At 41.7% G+C, this 22570-nt stretch overlaps 1 protein-coding gene across 1 annotated transcript; it reads right to left on the bottom strand.

The window, feature by feature from the left end:
- Window positions 1–116: 116 nt before the first annotated feature.
- Window positions 117–19103, bottom strand: lins1 (lines homolog 1; the record flags this gene model as incomplete). The annotated part of the gene is made up of 6 exons (XM_080046055.1): window positions 117–936; window positions 15027–15216; window positions 16964–17560; window positions 18246–18378; window positions 18542–18631; window positions 18729–19103. The coding sequence occupies 6 exons, from the start codon at window positions 19101–19103 to the stop codon at window positions 117–119; spliced, it is 2205 nt and encodes a 734-aa protein (XP_079902181.1).
- Window positions 19104–22570: the final 3467 nt, after the last annotated feature.

Genomic DNA, 22570 nt, shown 5'->3' with positions numbered 1-22570 from the left:
ACTGGGCTGATCTGTAGAAGGGAATTAGCACAGAGATGTTTGTTAACCTGCCTTAAATCCATGGGAGAACACACACACACACGAAACAAAACACGTTGCATAATCTTTATTGTTTATTAAAATGTAAAGGGATGTGATTGCTGGGAACATTTCTCAACTTGTTCTAAGAGCCTTAGGAGTGAGGCCGGGTTGTATGGGAAGAGTTTCTTGGTGTGCAGCCTGGTCACCAGCGCTGAGAGCTCGGACAGACACAGCACCGCTCTGGCCCACGGCTCAAGGGTCACCCGTCCTGACTGAGTGTTCCCGTTTGGACATAAGGTTTGCCCACTCCGTAACCCCGGCAGAGATGACCCTTCTGGGCTTCTTGCCAACCTGGACTCGGGTGCTCTCGATACGTTGGATACCTGGTATTGTTTCTCTGGGATAGTTGCTGGTGGTGAACTAATCTCTGAGGCACTCAACACGCTTTTCCCTGCTTCACCCTGAGAAACCTCCATGTTCTCTGGATCAGAGTCGTCCGAACTGCCGTACTCTACGAGGCGAAGCCCGGCGGCCAAGACGGTCACTTCTTCTGTTGAGATGACAGCTGTGGGCCGGGCACAGGCGCTCCATTCAACCGGATCTCGCTCACCTTTACGTCTCACTTTAAACACGTCACCGGAGGCGTTTTGTGACGGCCGCGGTGAAAGACGACGGTCCGACGCATGGCTGATTCCCCCAGCCGCGGCGGTGAAGCCCTGCCAGTCGGCCCTCAGGTACTTGAGGTAGCGCACAAAGTACTCCAGGAAGCAAGTCTCCGTGGAGATGAGGAAGTCCAGGAGGATGCTGTGGTCGAAGGAGATGCTCCGGAGCAGCAGCAGGAAGTGGCAGTGAGGGTTACAGCCGGAGGCGCAGGCCGCCTCCAACACAGCACCAACAGACAAGCCACTACACTGTCTGAGAGAGAGAGAGAGGGAGAGAGAGGTTAGCACCACTAGACAAGCCACTACACTGTCTGAGAGAGAGAGAGAGAGAGATAGAGAGAGAGAGAGAGAGAGAGAGAGAGAGAGAGGTTAGCACCACCAGACAAGCCACTACACTGTCTGAGAGAGAGAGAGAGGGAGAGAGAGGTTAGCACCACTAGACAAGCCACTACACTGTCTGAGAGAGAGAGAGAGAGAGATAGAGAGAGAGAGAGAGAGAGAGAGAGAGAGGTTAGCACCACCAGACAAGCCACTACACTGTCTGAGAGAGAGAGAGAGGGAGAGAGAGGTTAGCACCACTAGACAAGCCACTACACTGTCTGAGAGAGAGAGAGAGAGAGATAGAGAGAGAGAGAGAGAGAGAGAGAGAGAGGTTAGCACCACCAGACAAGCCACTACACTGTCTGAGAGAGAGAGAGAGGGAGAGAGAGGTTAGCACCACTAGACAAGCCACTACACTGTCTGAGAGAGAGAGAGAGAGAGATAGAGAGAGAGAGAGAGAGAGAGAGAGAGGTTAGCACCACCAGACAAGCCACTACACTGTCTGAGAGAGAGAGAGAGAGAGAGAGAGAGAGAGAGAGAGAGAGAGAGAGAGAGAGAGAGAGAGAGAGAGAGGTTAGCTCATTGTGAAGACAGGACTCCTGCTCACCCTCGACTGCACCAGCTGATTGCATGGATTTATTTGCTGAAAAGGTAAAGTCGCGGGGGTCCTTGTGGTGTAGTGGATGGAGCATGCCTTCTTTCTTTAAAACATTTTTTTAAAGATAATTTTTTATTATCTTTCTTTATTCTTTATTAGACAGATTGGAGAGACAGAGTTGAAATGGGGCAAAAAGTAGAGAACAGCAGAGAACTGACCCTGGCGGGATTCGAACCTGGGTCTGCTGCAGGGCCATGGGCCGGGGGGTGGAGCATGCCTTCTGATGTTTGAGTTGAAAGTATTTTGAACATGGTCCCTGTTCATATATATATATATATATATATATATATATATATATATATATATATATATATATATATATATATATATATATAATATATATATATATATATATATAATATATATATATATATATATAATATATATATACAGTATCTCACAAAAGTGAGTACACCCCTCACATTTCTTCAAATATTTCATTATATCTTTCCATGCGACAACACTGAATAAATTACACTTTGATACAATGTCAAGTAGTCAGTGTACAGCTTGTATAACAGTGTAAATTTACTGTCCCCTCAAAATAACTCGACACACAGCCATTAATGTCTAAACTGTTGGCAACAAAAGTGAGTACACCCCTAAGAAAAAATGTCCAAATTGGGCCCAAAGTGTCAATATTTAGTTTAGCCATCATTATTTTCTAGCACTACCTTAACCCTCATGGGCATGTAGTTCACTAGAGCTTCACAGGTTGCAACTGGAACCCTCTTCTACCCATTCATGACGACATCAAGGAGCTGGTGGATATTAGAGTCCTTGCGCTCCTCCATCTCCCGTTTGAGGATGCCCCAAAGATGCTCAATAGGGTTTAAGACTGGAGACATGCTTGGCCAGTCCATAACCTTTACCCTCAGCTTCTTTAGCAAGCCAGTGGTCGTTCGGAGGGGTGTTTGGGGTCGTTATCATGTTGCAGTACTGCCCTGCGGCCCAGTTTATGAAGGGAGGGGATCATGCTCTGCTTCAGTATGTCACAGTACATGTTAGAATTCAATGAACTGTAGATCCCCAGTGCTGGCAGCACTCATGCAGCCCCAGACCATGACACTCCAACCACCATGCTTGACTCTAGGCAAGACACACTTGTCTTTGTACTCCTCACCTGTTTGCCGCTCCACACTCTTAACACCATCTGAACCAAATAAATGTATTTTGGTCTCATCAGACCACAGGACATGGTTACAGTAATCCATGTCCGTAGTCTGTTTGTCTTCAGCAAACTTTTTGTGGGGTTTCTTGTGCATCATCTTTAGAATAGGCTTCCTTCTGGGACGACAGCCATGCAGACCAGTATGATGCAGAGTGCGGCGTATGGTCTGAGCACTGACATGTTGACCCCCCACCCCTTCAAGCCCTTCAGCAATGCTGGCAGCACTCATACGTCTATTTTCCAAAGCCAACCTCTGTGTACGACGCTGACCACGTGCACTCAACCTTCGTAAACTGGGCCGCAGGGTGGTATTGCAACATGATAACGACCCCAAACACACCTCCAAGACGACCAGTGGCTTGCTAAAAAAGCTGAGGGTAAAGGTTATGGCCTGGCCAAGCATGTCTCCAGACCTAAACCCTATTGAGCATCTTTGGGGCATCCTCAAACAGAAGGTGGAGGAGCGCAAGGTCTTTAATATCCACCAGCTCTGTGATGCTGTCATAAATGGGTGGAAGAGGGTTCCAGTTGCAACCTGTGAAGCTCTAGTGAATTACATGCCCAATAGGGTTAAGGCAGTGCTGGAAAATAATGGTGGCCACACAAAATATTTACACTTTGGGCCCAATTTGTAATTTTTTTCTAAGGGGTGTACTCACTTTTGTTGCCAGCAGTTTAGACATTAATGGCTGTGTGTCGAGTTATTTTGAGGGGACAGTAAATTTACACTGTTATACAAGCTGTACACTGACTACTTTACATTGTATCAAAGTGTCATTTATTCAGTGTTGTCCCATGGAAAGATATAAAGAAAAATGTGAAGAAATGTGAGGGGTGTACTCACTTTTGTGAGATACTGTATATGGTAAATGGTAAATGGACTTGACTTATATAGCGCTTTTCTAGCCGATTTTCTCAGCCCCAAAGCGCTTTACATATCTTACCACATTCACCCATTCATACACACACTCATACACCGATGGCAGTAGCTGCCATGCAAGGCGCTGTGTGAACCATCGGGAGCAATTTGGGGTTCAGTGTCTTGCCCAGGGACACTTCGACATGTGGCGGGTAGGCGGGGAATCGAACCTCCGACCCTGCACTCCAGAGGCAATCTTCCTACCCACTTCGCCACTGCCGAAGTATATATATATATAATATATTATATATATAATATATTATATATATATATATATATATATATTAGAGGTGGGCATAGATTAATTTTTTTAATCTAGATTAATCTAGATTAATTTTGGAATTAATCTAGATTAATCTAGATTAAAATGGCTCATTTGAATTCATTCATAATATGTGTGTGCTCCCTAAATAATGACTCAAAGTAAGTCTTTGAGAACGTGTTTCTCAAGCCAGGTGGCTTTCATTTCGTCATCAGAACGAGTGTCTAATTATTGCGAACAAATAATATTCTAACAATTTAATCAGATATAAGGCTAAAAATCACAACATTGCACTGTTTTTTGTGCTTAAAAAAAACGAAAAAACTAATTTGTTGGGTAGGCTATAGGCTATAACAGAAAATAAAGCCATTACTTTTGTGCTTCAAGTGAAACATTAAATATAATTTTTACATAAATAATAAAGTCCTTATAAACTTTTCAAGAAGCTGGACTAGAGTGAATATTGGACAGGCTTTATAGGTCCATGGCTTTTACCTGTGGGACAGCGCTTCACCTAACAGCTGGCTGCAACACCAACCTACAGTCTATTGTGCGACGGAGAGCTAGTTATCATTAGCATCAGCGTTAGCCGACATCACGGCAACAGCTGAATAATGTAACACATTACACAAGTTACACTACATGAAAACAACGGGCTGTAGACGCTAGAGTTATAATTTCGTGTAGGAAACATTGTTGAGACTGGAATTTCGTACCACAGCGGCCGTTCCATAATACAGCACTCCCTTTAGCAATGGCTGAATATAAGACCTCCCTCTGCTGTGTATCTGCGGGAGCGAGTGGCATTAATAACTTAAAAACGGTAAACGTTTAACATGATTACGGGCGTTTAGATGCTTTAATCATATGCCGAATTTATAAACAGACCATATTATTAACAATAAATTAAGTTATGTACATGTCAGAGTTACGTACATGAATACATTCATAAGTAAACATTGAATAGACAGATTTGTGAAGGGGGTTTGGCGCTGAGTGTTACATTAGCGATCCTGCAGCCAGGTGGTGTGTGTCGTGGGCAAGTGATGGAGAGAGAGAGCGGCGGGTGTGTGAGAGAAGCTTCGCTCCTGCAATAAAGGCTCCTCAAGTGTCAACAACGGCCCCCGGCTATTATTACCCGACCAGAGAACACACGGAAGGGGGTTCACCCTGACGGCGAACAGCCATCGGCCCTGGAGGGAACCATCTCCCCTGAGCCGAACAGGAGGTGGAATAAGAGATTAACGGCGATATTTTTTTTATCGCCGATAAGAGTTTTGCGTTAACGCAGCACATTAACGCCGATAACGGCCCACCACTAATATATATATATATATATATATATATTAGAGGTGGGCATAGATTAATTTCTTTAATCTAGATTAATATCGATTAATTTTGGAATTAATCTAGATTAAAATGGCTCATTTGAATTCATTCATAATATGTGTGTGCTCCTAAATAATGACTCAAAGTAAGTCTTTGAGAACGTGTTTCTCAAGCCAGGTGGCGCATCAGACCAGGGGCTCATCTCCTGTGCAGGTGCACACCTAATGCATCAAGTTAACTTGCGTGCAGAAAGAGGATGTCACGGAACTCATGTCCGTTAGCTTTTCAATATAAGACTGTCAAAATAAAAGTCCCGCAAAACAATCGTTATTTTGGGGATTAACTTCTCCACGTGAGAAATTTGAGTTGTAGGCTAGCGTGTGAGAGTGTGAGCTGGTTGATATGAGTGTGTCTCACGGCCAAAAGGGTGAGACTTGGCAGCTCTGTCAGTTGTCAAACAAAGCGGACGGACGTGGTCTCTATAGCAACGAGATCAGCTGAGCTATCACTGATAAAAAAAAATATTGTTTCCATAATGATTTCCATAGCCTTAAGCCATAGGCTAGCCTACATGTTGTGTAATTCAGTGATTTTCAACCTTTAATGAGTCGAGGCTATGCATTGGCTTTGGCGATTTCCCTTGCCTCTTTTTTTTCTCTCCACACAAAGCTCTCCCATTGCACACACGCATGCCCCGGCCGCTTCCGAGAGCACAGACTGTTAGAACTCCTACAGTAAACCAATTCCGCATTGCACAAGGTGCAAACAACCTTAGTCTTGTCGAGGTTTCCATTGGGAAGCTTGATGTGGTAGGCTACACAGGTGCGAAGTCGGACTCGTTCTGACTCGTGCACTACAGTGCAATTCGGCCAGGTATACATCCGCGCTAAAATAAGAGGAACAAGAGATTAACGGCGATATTTTTTTTATCGCCGATAAGAGTCTGGCGTTAACGCAGCATGTTAACGCCGTTATCGGCCCACCACTAATATATATATATATATATATAATATATATATATATATATATAATATATATATATATATAATATATATATATATATATATAATATATATATATATATATATATATATATATATATATATATATATATATATATATATATATATATATATATATATATATATATATATTAGAGGTGGGCATAGATTAATTTTTTTAATCTAGATTAATCTAGATTAATTTTGGAATTAATCTAGATTAATCTAGATTAAAATGGCTCATTTGAATTCATTCATAATATGTGTGTGCTCCCTAAATAATGACTCAAAGTAAGTCTTTGAGAACGTGTTTCTCAAGCCAGGTGGCGCATCAGACCAGGGGCTCATCTCCTGTTTCCAACATGCATCACAAACTGCTTGAGGAAGCTGTTCTACTATGATAATTGGTGATGAAAATAAATAATGTTCAACAAGATGTTACTTAGTAAACGCGTTACCGGCATCGGACCTCTTTTTTCAGTAAGTAATCTAACGCGTTACTATCTCCAAACCAGTAATCAGATTAAAGTTACTCATCAAAGTCACTGTGCGTTACTTTTTCTGTAATTTTCCTTAGTGAAACATTTTACATAACTGCACAAATGACTGCGATTGCGATTTTATGTAAATAAATGTGCACGCATGTGTCTCTAAACGCTCCAACTGCTCCAACCGCTCCTCTCGTCTTTTTGGTAGCGCCCCTCGTCTCTGTCATGCAGCGTGTGTGTGTGCGCCTGTGTCTGTGTCTGTGTGTGTGTGCAGCAGCATTACGGCTGAACTGTGGCGCAAAACAAAGTTTCCCCCCCGATGAAATATAGCGTCTGCTATGGGGATATTTAGGATTCGGGTACGGTGACGTTGACGTTGAAGAGATAGAAGTGTTTAAAACTTGGAAACTTATAGTCACGTGGCGACCGGTGGCCACACACACCCACCCTGCGTTCCAATACCCGATTGTGTCGTGGGCAAGTGATGGAGAGAGAGAGCGGCGGGTGTGTGAGAGAATAAAGGCTCCTCAAGTGTCAACAACGGCCCCCGGCTATTATTATCTCCCCTGAGCCGAACAGGAGGTGGAATAAGAGATTAACGGCGATATTTTTTTTATCGCCGATAAGAGTCTTGCGTTAACGCAGCACGTTAACGCCGATAACGGCCCACCACTAATATATATATATATAATATATTATATATATATATATATATATATAATATATTATATATATATATATATTATATATAATATATTATATATATATATATATATAATATATATATATATATATATAATATATTATATATATATATATATATATAATATATTATATATATTATATATATATATATATATATAATATATATATATATATATATATATATATATATATATATATATATATATATATATAATATATTATATATATATATATATATATATATAATATATTATATATATATATAATATATATATATATATATATATATATATATATATATATAATATATTATATATATATATATATATATATATATACAGTATCTCACAAAAGTGAGTACACCCCTCACATTTCTTCAAATATTTCATTATATCTTTCCATGGGACAACACTGAAGAAATGACACTTTGATATAATGTAAAGTAGTCAGTATACAGCTTGTATAACAGTGTAAATTTACTGTCGCCTCAAAATAACTCGACACACAGCCATTAATGTCTAAACTGAAGGCAACAAAAGTGAGTACACCCTAAGAAAAAATGTCCAAATTGGGCCCAAAGTGTCAATACTTTGTGTGGCCACCATTATTTTCCAGCACTACCTTAACCCTCTTGGGCATGGAGTTCACCAGAGCTTCACAGGTTCCCACTGGAATCCTCTTCCACCCATTCATGACGACATCACAGAGTTGGTCGATATTAGAGACCTTGCGCTCCTCCATCTCCCGTTTTAAGAAGCCCCAAAGATGCTCAATAGGGTTTATGGCTGGAGACATGCTTGGCCAGTCCATAACCTTTACCCTGAGCTTCTTTAGCAAGGCATTGGTCGTCTTGGAGGTGTGTTTAGGGTCATTATCATGTTGCAATACTGCCCTGCGGCCCAGTTTAAGAAGGTTGAGTGCACGTTTTCAGCGTCATACCAAGAGGTTGGCTTTGGAAAATAGACGTATGAATACTGCCAGCATTGCTGCAGGTCTTGAAGGGGTTGGGGGTCAACCTGTCAATGCTCAGACCATACGCCACACTCTGCATCATACTGGTCTGCATGGCTGTCGTCCCAGAAGGAAGCCTATTCTAAAGATGATGCAAAAGAAAGCCCACAAACAGTTTGCTGAAGACAAGCAGACTACGGACATGGATCACTGCAACCATGTCCTGTGGTCTGATGAGACCAAGATAAACTTATTTGGTTCAGATGGTGTCAAGTGTGTGTGGTGGCAACCAGGTGAGGAGTACAAAGACAAGTGTGTATTGCCTATAGTCAAGCATGGTGGTTGGAGTGTCATGGTCTGGGGCTGCATGAGTGCTGCCAGCAGTGGGGAACTACAGTTCATTGAATGCTAACATGTACTGTGACATACTGAAGCAGAACATGATCCCCTCCCTTCATAAACTGAGCCGCAGGGCAGTACTGCAACATGATAATGACCCCAAACACCCCTCCGAACGACCACTGGCTTGCTAAAGAAGCTGAGGGTAAAGGTTATGGACTGGCCAAGCATGTCCCCAGACCTAAACCCTATTGAGCATTTTTGGGGCTTCTTAAAACAGGAGATGGAGGAGCGCAAGGTCTCCAGTATCCACCAGCTCCATGATGTTGTCATGAATGAGTGGAAGAGGATTCCAGTGGCAACCTGTGAAGCTCTGGTGAACTCCATGCCCATGAGGGTTAAGGTAGTGCTGGAAAATAATGGTGGCCACACAAAATATTGACACTTTGGGCCCAATTTGGACATTTTAACTCAGGGGTGTACTCACTTTTGTAACCGGCAGTTTAGACATTAATGGCTGTGTGTCGAGTTATTTTGAGGGGACAGTAAATTTACACTGTTACAGTGGAGGAAATAAGTATTTGATCCCCCACTGATTTTGTAAGTTTGCCCACTTACAATGAAATGAGCGGTCTATAATTTTAATGCTAGGTTTATTTTAACAGTGCAAGACAGAATATCAAAAAGAAAATCCAGAAAATCACGTAAAAAAAAATATATAAATTATTTTGCATTTCATTGAGGGAAATAAGTATTTGATCCCCTATCAAAGCATTGCTTAGTACTTGGTGGAGAAACCCTTGTTGGCAAGTACAGAGGTCAGACGTTTCTTGTAGTTGATGACCAGGTTTGCACACATCTCAGGAGGAATTTTGGACCACTCCTCTTTGCAGATCCTCTCCAAATCTTTGAGGTTTTGAGGCTGTCGCTTGGCAACTCCAAGCTTCAGTTCCCTCCACAGATTTTCGATGGGATTTAGGTCTGGAGACTGGCTAGGCCACTCCATGACCTTAATGTGCTTCTTCTTGAGCCACTCCTGTGTTGCCTTTGCTGTATGTTTTGGGTCATTGTCATGCTGGAAGACCCATCCATGATCCAGTGACCTGGCTGAGGGAAGGAGGTTGTCAGCCAGGATTTCATGGTACATGGCCCCATCCATCTTTCCCTCGATGCGGTGAAGTCGACCTGTCCCCTTAGCACAGAAACACCCCCAAAGCATAATGCTTCCTCCTCCATGCTTGACGGTGGGGATGGTGTTCTTGGGGTTGTACTCAGCATTCCTCTTCCTCCAAACACAGCGTGTTGAATTAATACCAAATAGCTCAATCTTTGCAATCTTTGTTTCATCTGACCACATCACCTTCTCCCAAGCATTCTCTGAGTCGTTCAGGTGTTCATTGGCAAACTTCAGATGTGCCTTCTTGAGCAGGGGGACCTTACGGGCGTTGCAGGATCTTAATCCATTACGGCGCAGTGTGTTACCAATGGTTTTCTTGGTGACTGTGGTCCCAGCTGCCTTGAGATCATTAACAAGCTCCTGCCTTGTAGTTCTGGGCTGATCCCTCACCGTTCTCATTATCATTGAGACCCCACGAGGTGAGATCTTGCCTGGAGCCCCAGACCGAAGGAGATTGATGGTCATTTTGTGCTTCTTCCATTTTCTAATAATCGCACCAACAGTTGTCTCCTTCTTACCCAGCTTCTCACCAATGGTCTTGTAGCCCATTCCGGCCTTGTGCAGGTCTACAATCTTGTCCTTGATGTCCTTAGACAGCTCTTTGGTCTTGCCCATGATTGAGAGGTTGTAGTCTGATTTATTCTGTGGACAGGTGTCTTTTATAGAGTTAACGACAGGTGTCTTTTATACAGGTAACGAGTTGAGATCAGGAGAACTTTCTTAAAGTTAAAGGACTGTTCTGTGGAGGCCAGCATCCTTTATTGTTGGTAGGGGATCAAATACTTATTTCCCTCAATGAAATGCAAAATAATTTATATCTTTTTTTTATGTGATTTTCTGGATTTTCTTTTTGATATTCTGTCTTTGACTGTTAAAATAAACCTAGCATTAAAATTATAGACCGCTCATTTCATTGTAAGTGGGCAAACTTACAAAATCAGTGGGGGATCAAATACTTATTTCCTCCACTGTATATAAGCTGTAAACACGCTACTTTACATTGTATCAAAGTGTCATTTATTCAGTGTTGTCCCATGAAAAGATATAATGAAATATTTGAAGAAATGTGAGGGGTGTACTCACTTTTGTGAGATACTGTATATATATATATATATACAAAAAATATTAATATTAATGAACTCTTTAAAGCTCACATATTATGCACTTTGCTGTCAATTTTATATGGTCTAAGTAGTCCCTAATACTTGTTTTTTTAGATGTTTGCTGAAAAACCCGTTCAGATCATTTATTCTAGCAAGCCTCTATACCCCGATTGTCCTCTGGTCTCAGGATGACCTATATTTGTGCGATCTGGCTGGCCCCTCCCACCTCTCTGCCGGGCTTTCTTTATATGTCCATGGGGCTCTCCCACCGTCTCTGCCGTGCTCTCGCGATTAGGGCTGCAACTAACGATTATTTTGATAATCGATTAATCTGTCGATTATTTTCTCGATTAATCGATCAGTGTTTTGGCCCGTAAAATGTCAGAAAATGGTGAAAAATGTTGATCAATTTTCCAAAGCCCATGTTGACGTTCTCAAATGTATTTTTATGTCCAAAACACAAAGATATTTCAGTTAACTGTCATAATAGGATTAAAGAAACCAGAAAATATTCACATTTGAGAAGCTAAAATCAGAGAATTTGGACATTTTCTTTTAAAAAATTACTTGAAGCGATTAATCGATTATCAAAATAGTTGGCGATTATTTTAATAATCGATTAATAATCGATTCTTCGATTAATCGTTGCAGACTCGCGATACTAGAGAGACACTGCGTGACTGCGAACACAGTGTTTACCCGGCCGGAGCTAAGCCATACTTTGAACAGTTTGACATGACCTGACATGATTAAAACAAGTGAAAACAGTAGCTTCAAAGTTTGATTTCTACAGGAATATCTTCCCATGCTTTGTCATGTTAAAAACGAGTCATTTTCAGACTGCTGTGGGGAATATAAACAGCGTGTTATGAGCAAAACTTGGTGCTACAACCGAAGCTACATGGGCGCTAACGCTAAAAATAAGACTCGGACGATAAAATAAAATAGAAATACCACTAAAATCAGTGAAAAAAATATCTTCAAAGTTGACTTCCAAACTATTAAGTTACAATCCTTTGTCCAGTTAAAAACAAGGCATTTCCAGACTGGTGTGGGGAATAGAATTATGTTTTTATGAGCAAAAGCTGAATGCTTGTCCCAAAGCTAAATAGCTATACACCAGTCAGGCAAAAATACCAATAAAAACATTTCTTTCAGTTTCACTGTTTGAAAAAACCCACAAGTAGCTTCCTATCCGTTGTGTTATTAAAAACGAGGCATAGACTGCTGTGGTTAAGGTAAATTAGTGGAGTATGAGCACAAGCATTCTGTGTTGGTGTATGTAACATTCAGGCTGTAGGCTACTATGGGCATCTTGTCGCTTAGCGGGGAAAGCAACATGGCTGTCGCTCGGAAAATTTTCTAGAGGATCTCGGGGCCGTGGACCAATAAGAAATGGGGGGGGGTGGGGTTATCATAGACTACTGCACGGTGGAAATTTCTGGTTACTAATGTGGGGGGGAAGCATGGACATATAAAGAAAATATGGGGATGTGGCTGTGCAGTTTATGACGTCATAAACCGCGAGAATTATGAACGGAGTATATTGGGGGGGAGGGGTGGGGGTTTCAGAAAGGGGGAGAGTGAGAAAAGGAGAGATTGTTATTTTTTTTGATATGTTGGCAGTCTCTAGGCACACCGTGGACCCATGGATATGTTGGAACACATTTAAAAAGTGCATTTAGCATAATATGTGACCTTTAAAGGTTAGTATATTGTGACAATCTCAATGCAGCTTGAGGTAATATCCCATCCCAAGCCACAGAGCAGTAGCTGGGTTTAAATGTGTGTATGCTGAGCGTGGCCCACTGACCTTAAGGTCAGGACACACCGGTCCGACTACTGACCGTCGCCAGAAAATGGAGTCTGCCGATGCAGGCAGCTTCATTCTCCCCGACGCGGTGAAAAAAATGCGAAGAACACACCGAGCCGACTACCGGCTTGCCGTACGTTCTGCGCTTGCGCCGGATGACATTAAGTAGCTGTTATCATAATGTAGGCTGTCATTACAATGGAGAGAATGCATGCTGCAGACACACACAGACACACACACACACACACACCTGTGGCCGCTCCTCGCCCAAACTACCTTGACTATTTCTGAAAACATGTGAAAACGTCATGCACGGACAATCTAATGCTATGTGCTGATTGTGTTGAGCCTACATAACAATCAGAACATTCTCCGATTTTATCGATAGCTTCCTAAATCATGTTTGACAAAAGTGAAACTAATATCTGCTCCGCTGCCGTGGCAGAGCAGAGACGGGCGAGCCCTCCACCAATCAGATTGCTCTGGCTGAAAAAAAGCCTGACGACATCTACGACGGCCGACATCACCGAACACACCAAACAGATTTGTGTCCCCGCCCCCTTCAGACTCTCCGACCATGTCCGACGCCCGATTATCGGGCCGGTGTGTCCTGGCCTTTAAACTGACAGACATGCTGTGTGCACTGGGACACTTTGAGGAGACACTCCCTGCGTTCCAATCCCCATACTTCCCTACTATTTAGTATGCCAAAAAAAGATTTAGGATGCCCCAATACATGCACATCAATTGTAGTATGCTGAAAATACATAAATGCCCCACTAACTCCAATAGTCTTTATTCTTGACATTTCTCGACATAATGAAAACAAATTTTTCCTTATCTGATTTTTTTCTCTCCTGTGGCCCTAAAACTCTTCTGTACTTAAGTATGTAGTGTAGTAAAAAGAAAAAGTATGTGATTTGGAAGTGGGGACTGTTTATTTGACCTTGTTAGTCAGTGACCTTTTGAATGTGCACCCAACTCTAAGAAGTAACCTGAGAGTAGCCTGCACTAACAGCTCATTGTCCATTTAATCTGCATGACAACAAGATTACACGCACTAAAAACCCTTCTAGACTCCTTTGAAATACATTATTCACAAACCCAATTTTCCAGGCATATATATATTAAAAAAATAACTAAATTACAGGTGAAAATCTGCTCTTTTAACCAGACAATAACATTGCACAATGTACTGTCTGTTTTAATTAAAATTAAAACAATCCAGCTAATGTTTTTGTGAACCAATTATCAATGTGGCAATGAAGAAGCAAAACATGCTGCCTTTCTTTCCAGGGTTATAGTGGAAAGCCTTGAGCCGTGTTAATGCTGTTGGAGAAAGGTGTTCCATCACAATGAGAAAGAAGTCTTGACATTAATAAGTTTGATATAATTTGTTATAAAACCAATAACAGCATTTCAGCCCAACACTTTTCCCTATCAACCTTGTTTGCATGTTGGTGACTGCTAGGGCTGTTTCAAAAATATCGATACGGCAATATACTGTGATATTTACTTTGGTGATCTGTATAGTATCGTCAGCTCCAGTATCCATATTTTAGAGAAACAATCCCTGCGTTCCAAATCACATACTCTTTCTTTTTACTACACTACATACTAAAGTACAGAAGAGTTTTACGGCCACAGGAGAGAGAAAAAAAATCAGATAAGGCAGATTTTTTTTCATTATGTCGAGAAATGTCAAGAATAAAGATGAATACTCCAAAATGCTATTGGAATAAGTGGGGCATTTATGTATTTCCAGCATACTACAATTGACGTGCATGCATTGGGACATCCTAAATCTTTTTCTGGCATACTAAATAGTAGGGAAGTATGGGGATTGGAACGCAGGGACAAATTCAGGTTTAAAACGGGATGTGAAGTACAACCTCCACACAAGTAGATGGCGCAGTACGGCTAATTGCTTTTAAAATGTGCGGTTTTTGAATTTGAATTAAAGTTTTATTATCAATATAATGTGAAGTGATGTATAAGACCACACAGATCTTTAAACAGCAACTTGTTTTTCAGCTCTGTTTTTTTCCTTGAACTATGTGGAATATATGGCGTACACAGCCCTACACCTCTGGGTATGTGCTGTACCTGTGATGGAGGAATATGGAGAGCAGAGCCTTGGCGGCCTCCATCATGTCGTCGTCCTGTTCTCCAAACAGCAGACTGACCCAGGAGCAGAGGTGACTGAGAGAGCTCAGCCGGCCGTTGTGAGCGCGCAGGAAGCTCCACAGACTCTGGAGAAGCCCGTAGACCTTTAAGGCACTGTCCACTCCTGCTGCTGGCAGACAAACAGTGAGGGGGTCAGCATAGTATAGAGTGAAAGGTGTGCACCCCGATGTGGAAATGCTGGAATAATGTCTGCTAAGAGTTCCTATGCTTACAGTACTTCCTATACCCATAAGAAATGCTAGTGTGTTCCTGTGTTGCTGCTTGTGTTGGATCTGTTCTGAAAAGCGTACACTTTAGTCATGAAAAACGGACGGAAATCAAGGCACAAATACTCTTAAGGCGAGATACAGCAGGCAAAAACATTGGCCCTCATTTACTAACAGTGCGTAAACACCGGTTTGTGCTTAAAGCATGAGTACGAACGATTAACGCACAAATCAGTGATTTATCATTTTTTTCGTACCTGAATTTCTTCCTATTCTGAGAACAAATTTAGAACTTCCTCAGACCATGCTTACGCACAAATTATACATATTTGACTGTCTTAGAAAATGTAACTACACACTTTTTAACTAAGTGCATATATTAAAACCACATTCATTTAAAAAAGGCTTATAGAATATGTTTGAACTGTTCATTTAATAATGCATTTGCCAAATGTATTGAATAACCATGAAATTGATGCAATTTCATCTTCATAAATTATTTTATTACCGTTTGTCATAATAAAAATATTCAAATAAAAGCTGTGTTCCCAGTCCAAGATTGCATTACAGCATTATAAGAGTTGCCACATTAATATAACAGTTCAGTTTTGTTTTTTTATTGTTCGCGTCGCTATTTTCAAATAAAATGAAAGTGTACATATTTCCTTGTGTTTTTTTCATTATACAAAGAAAAACAGCAATCGAAAATATATATATACAGTCCATTTATCACTTTCTCGCCTCAAAATGCCACTGATGGACGTTTGTCAAATGATCCCAGTTGGGGGGAGGGGGGGTGCTCGTGGCACCGTGGTTAGAGCGTCCCCCTAGAGGCTCACGCCTTGTAGCAGACCCGGGTTTGAATCCGACCAGTACTGCCATCGGTGTAAGAAAGGTAAAGCGCTTTGGGACTCAGAAATCCGGCTAAAAAGCGCTTTATAAGTCAAGTCCATTTACCATCTAAGAACATCAAATGTGAGCATAATCATTCTTTGGATATTGCCATATTTGCATATCTATTCAGACACAACACGTTTTAATGTAAAAAATGAACTGTCAGTGTCAAAGCTTCATGGTGATATCTATAAGTTGAAATGTTTACCCTATTCACCTGCTGTGCCTTATTATCTTGTCCCATGTATGTCAGATAGTCAGATTTGCAAACCATAGTTCTCATCTTACCTATCAGACAACCAAAGCAGCTTCAATCAAACTCTCGACACTTTACATAAGTTAAAAATCCATTCCCAACTCATTGCTTTGAGGGGAACCAAGACATTCAGACTGTTCTCCTGTGAGATCAGTCCTTCATTAAACACAACAGCTTCCCCGTCCCTGCGTTCCAATCCCCATACTTCCCTACTATTTAGTATGCCAGAAAAAGATTTAGGATGTCCCAATACATGCACGTCAATTGTAGTATGCTGAAAATATAAATGCTCCACTAATTCCAAAAGCATTTTAGAGTATTTGTCTTTATTCTAGATATTTCTTGACTAAATTTGAAAAAACAACTTCCTTATCTGATTTTTTTTTCTCTCCCGTGGCCCTAAAACTCTTCTGTACTTTAGTTTGCAGTGAAGTAAAAAGAAAAAGTATGTGATTTGGAACGCAGAGCATGTTTGGGTATTTTTCCACATGGATTTTCACCTGTTCCCCCAGCTGAGTGGAGCTCTGTGGACTTGAGAAGCAGCAGGCTGACAGCTCGGAGCATCACACAGTCGGCTGTCTGACCCTGGGCCCCTCTGGCGCTCCTGCTCCCCCCGAAGGAAGAGGCAGGCTCCACTACCACGCTCTGCAACCAGTTAGCATCCACCGCCGCTAGCACGCTCTCAGCCAGCGTGTTCATATCCGAGCTGAGGTGCTCATGGTCGGGCCCGGGGGACGGCACCTCTCCCAAAGCCCAGTCCTCTCCTGCCTTCTGGAGCATGGCTCTCTTCAGAAGCAGCAGCGCTCGCTTCCTCACAAAGGCCTGTGAGGAGCGGCTGATTATTGAAAGGAGAGCCGGGGCGTGAACGTGGGTGATTCTCTGACTGTTCAGACACACACCACCACCGGCCCCAAACATGGAGCAGGAAGCAGTGAGAACCTCCAGCAGGTCCAGCACTAGGCACAATGTTGTTCCCCACCGTCTGCTACTGCTGGTGGGGGAACCCTGTGTTAACTCTCCCCTCTCTTCATGGAGAAACTTTGAACAAAGCACAGTCAGGCTGGAGTCAAACGCAGCCACGAGATTCCTGAGGAGATCTGGTGGATGATCAAATACATGCATCAGAATGAGAGGTTAGACACAACAACAGTGAGGAACACACTGCAAGCAACCTGGGTTTGCTCTATCAATTCCAGGCCCGCAATGTTGGTCACAACATACATATACAGATGCTGATACGCAACAATTTTAATAAGTTATTCATCTTTTAGGTATGTAAATAAAAACAATAGGTTTTTTTTTGTTTTCCTTTCCCACGTTACCATTCACACATTCATACACCGATAGCAGGCTAACTATCGACATTCACACGAGGCAAGTTGGGTGAACTGTCTTGCCCAAGGACACAACAACTCTGACACAGGTGGCAGGGCGGGGATCGAACCTCCAACCCTTTGATCATCGGGCGACCCGCTCTACCAACTGAGCCAGTCGCCCCCAAAACATTTTACATTACAAAAAAAGGCTGCTGGTCAGAAATAAACAAAGATGCCTGTTAAGGAATTGAATATCTGCCCATGTACCCATCATTATTATTTAAAGGTCACATATTATGAAAAAAAACTTTTATATTTTTCACAGTGCCATTGCGGAATCTCCTCTTTTAGAGCCTTCTCCTTAAGCCCCGCCTTCCAAAAAGTTAATATATAAATAAATAAAGTTAAATTATAAAGGACCAGAGTCACCAGACACAGACAGTGTTAATCACCAAACTGGATTTACCTGGATGAGCTCCTCTGAGAAGCCTCTTTAGGATCTCAGTCAGTGACCACAGACAGGCATCCAGTTGAGTGCCGGGGCTGGAGCTGTGAAAGGCCTGCACACACCTCTGCTGCCACACTGGGCTGACTAAACCCTGGAGGAAATCAAGTGTTTATTATAGGACGGCACAGTACTTGAGTAAATGTAGGGTAAACCGGGGTAAGAAGCCCTCCTGAGGTATGAAGCCCCCTGTTATTCCCCCCTATGACCACTAGTTGGTGCCAATTTTCATTTCAGCTCTTCAGTATATTACTCACAGATTTGAGTAGATGGTAGAAAACACACGTGGTGACAGTCTTGGCAGCCAGGTGTGAGATGATCTGGTCCTCAGCCTGGAAGTGCTGGACCTATCAGGTGCGATTGGGTTTTTAAGAAGGCAGCACAACATGTATCACTTTGAAATGACTTGGTGCTTTTTGTACTAAGGAAAAGTTTTGCACTCACGAGTTGTTGCATGAGATCCAGGTCTTGAAACAACAGCCCGAGGATCTCCACGCAGCGTGCAGAGACTACTGTGGGGGGGATCTGTGACGTCAGGCTGAGGGGAATCTGTGACGTCAGGCTGGACGCAATCTTCTCCACCAGAGTCACGCTGATGCAGATCAACTCCACACTGTCAACATTGCAACACTGTCTGCCCGAATGCGGACCCAGTCCACTCACCCCGGAGGATATCACAGCCGCCAGCTCCGCAGCGCTGTGGCTGTGACGTGCTCCCGTCACTAAACATCTGTACGCATCTGTGACACGGTCAAAGCGCTCGCGGTGTTCGCAGCTCGCTGTGCGCTCCATCATCATGCGGCCTCCTCTCTTCCGCATGGACCGGGACCATGTGACCCACGCGGAAGCAACACTATACAACAGCTGGCTCAAGATGTCAAGTCTCCGGGAGTTCACAAAATAAGACCAGATGTATGTCACACAATCCTTCACAATAAAATAAATTGCAGCTACTTCCGTTCGAGGGGACTAACTAAGGTTGCGTTCCGAATCGCATACTCTTTCTTTTTTCTATTCTACATACTACATCCGACGATAAAAAGAGTCTAGTTAGGATGCAGTAGACATACTATTGGGACATACTTTTCTCTCTTATTTCATCATAACATTGCGCCTTGATCTTGCCTCTTGCTTTTATATCCGTCGCATCCCCGTTTGTTTTCATAACATGGACCTATAGGCTTCCTCGATGTTACATCACTTCACGTGCGCACTGGATTGTGGGTCAGAATCGCCCAAATAGGATGCACTTTTCAACACTAACAATCTTGGCCGCATGAAGTAGACCATCCGGGTATTCTAACCATCCTAAATCTGGCCACAAGAATCGGGACATCCTAAATCTTTTTTCTACATACTATATAGTAGAAAGTATGCGATTCGGAACGCAACCTAAGTGTAGGCTACATAACGGCTTTCATTAGCCTAGGCTACATTTATTTTTTACTTACAACATTTAAAGAGGAAATGGTAACATTGCATTTTATTTTGATAAAAACATTCGTCAATAGGAATGTATAGTGGTGACCGGATGCCAAAATGTTTCTTGATTTATTTTTGAACAGCACAAAAAGTCCAAAAATAAGTCAATGAGCCACAATAGAGGCTGAGTACATGTTGCCAGTTACCACGTTAGCAGCTTTTATATACAGTCTATGGTTACCATGCTTAAAGAAAATGTCAAACAATAATACAATCCCATACATAGGCTAAAATACTACCCAACATCAAAAGGGGCCCACACTAATTTATGGAAACATCATTTAAACATAATGGTGTCACAGAGTGAACACTGAACATGTCAATATGTGTTGAATCTATATTTTCTATGTATGGTGAATTTTGCAAAATGATCCATCCATTTTTCGAAGAAAATCTAACTGTGGATTTAAAAAAATAAAATTACTTAAAATTACACGCACGCACACACACACACACACACACACACACACACACACACACACACACACACAAACCTAACTGTTGTTTTTAAGTCAGAATGTTTTTGTATGAGTGCAGGTAAAAAAAAGCAGTAAAAACGCAAAAGGTCTGGTAGCGAAAAAGGTTTATAAAAATCACTTACTGGATAACTAAAGTTTTCCTTCACATTTTCTTAAGTTACCTGAGATGAGGTAACATTAGCATTATCTTATTTTTAAAGGAAAAGCCTCCCAGGAAGTCTGGACATCATTGGATTATATAGAACTTTCCAAGGTGCTAAATCAGATGTGGGTAATTTAAGAAATGTAGGCCTATAGCAAAATCCCCTTCAGCTGCAGAATTTTAGAGAATAAATTGGATTATTGAAACATTTGTTTCATTGTTACTGAAAAATAAGTTTACCCCTAACAGCTGTAGGTGTAAGAGGTGTCTTTCACCATTAAACTAATGGTACACAGTGATGTCCAAATACTGTCCTTATGTCGTTAAACAGTGCACTAAACTAAAGGGTGGCAACAATGAGAGGTTGTGCCCTATTGGCTGCCCTTCACATGGGAAAACATAGCAAGAACATTCAATAATGTGTTTTAACGATGGACAAAATGCCACACTACATGGCAGTTTTCCAAAGGGTGCCCTTTCCAGTAAACACATTGGGATGCATTGCTATATAAAGTATATCCCTACATGCGTGAGAATGATTGAAGGATTCCTAATAGATAAGAATGTGATGTGATGCCATACAGTAGGTGCCCTTACAATGTGATAAACACGTGATATGTGATAGAAGCCTACTTTCTGAAGTAGGCTTCTATCTTAGCTGCCCTTCAAAATAAGAGGCAGAACAATTGAGTAAAAATATTAAGTGCCCTCTGTGCCACTTCATGCAATATATTATTATGATGTGCCCTATAAAGCAAGAAAATTTGATAAAGTGTTTTTACAAGTGCACTTCTAATATAGAAAATGTGATGTAAGGTGCCTTAACAGTGGTCCAAACTTTTCCCTAAAAATGAAAAGGAGAAGCAAAGTGTTTACAGGGCCTGCTGGATCGCCAAAATAAGAGAAAGAGCTTCCCGAAAATCTACATAGTTTTTTGTGATGTGATTCGTGTCAGGTTGCTCTATAGCAGTTTTTAACAAGAAATTAAGACCAGAAAAGTAGTATAATAGGATCTCTTTAAGTCTATATGACTCCCTCTGCCCTTAGACCTTAAGCTCTACTGAGGAACTAAGCTACACCAAGCAAAAAACACCTTATATAGTTTTTTAAATAAGCCAAGTAATAATAATAATAATAATAATAATAATAATAATAATAATAATAATAATAATAATAATAAAAATAATAATAATAATAATAATAAAAATAATAATAATACTAATAATAATAATAATAATAATAATAATAATAATAATAATAATAATAATAATAATAATAATAATAATAATAATATATTTTATTTGGAGGCGCCTTTCAAGACTCTCAAGGTCGCCGTACATTTTAAAACATACATTATAAAAAGCAAGGCCAGGACACACCGGCCCGATAATCGGCCATCGGACATGGTCGGAGAGTCTGGAGGGGGCGGGGCAAAACAAATCTGTTTGGTGTGTTCGTTGACGTTGGCCGTCGTAGATGTCGTCGGGCTTCTTTTCAGTCGGGCAGTCTTTCAGTCGGAGCAATTTGATTGGTGGAGGGCTAGCGAATCAGTGAAGCCCGGAAGTGAGGCGGGTAGCACAAACAGCTGACAACAGTATCGCATCGCTAGCCATTGTTTTTATGTGTTTGTTTGTTTGTTTGTTTGTTTGTTTGCGAGTACTCACATGCATCAACACTTCTTGACTGCTCGACACTCTCTGCTAAAAATGGTGCTCTTTATGGTCCATAAATATAAATACGTATTTCTATCTATGTTTATGGTCTAGAGAGCTGTCCCATCATTTCCGGCTTCCGTATTTTTTTGGGCCACAATACAGATTAGCGCCGCCTGCTGTTATGGAGACATTACGTCCCGCGCAAGCGCAGAGCGTACGGAGAGTCAGTAGTCGGCTCGGTGTGTTCTTGGCACTTTTTTGGCCGCGACGGGCAGACTGGAGCTGCCTGAATCGGCAGACTCCATTTTCGGGCGACATTCGGTAGTCGGACCGGTGTGTCCTGGCCTTTATATGATTTAATGAAGACCAAGTATTCCATACAAACTAAAGAAACATTAATGACAATCAAGACAGACAAACACTGCCATGCCTCTTTCTGTGTCAGGACTTGGCTTTTCTGTAGTTCCCAGAGCACTGAATGCAGATACCACCTCCACAGGACAGCTGTTTAGTGCTGGCCAAGGTTAG

Source organism: Ammodytes marinus, assembly GCF_949987685.1.
Source record: "Ammodytes marinus genome assembly, chromosome: 1".
In the NCBI taxonomy this organism is placed as follows: Eukaryota; Metazoa; Chordata; class Actinopteri; order Uranoscopiformes; family Ammodytidae; genus Ammodytes; species Ammodytes marinus.
The sequence above is the reverse complement of the archived record's forward strand: the minus strand, read 5'-3'. Positions and strand labels throughout refer to the sequence as shown.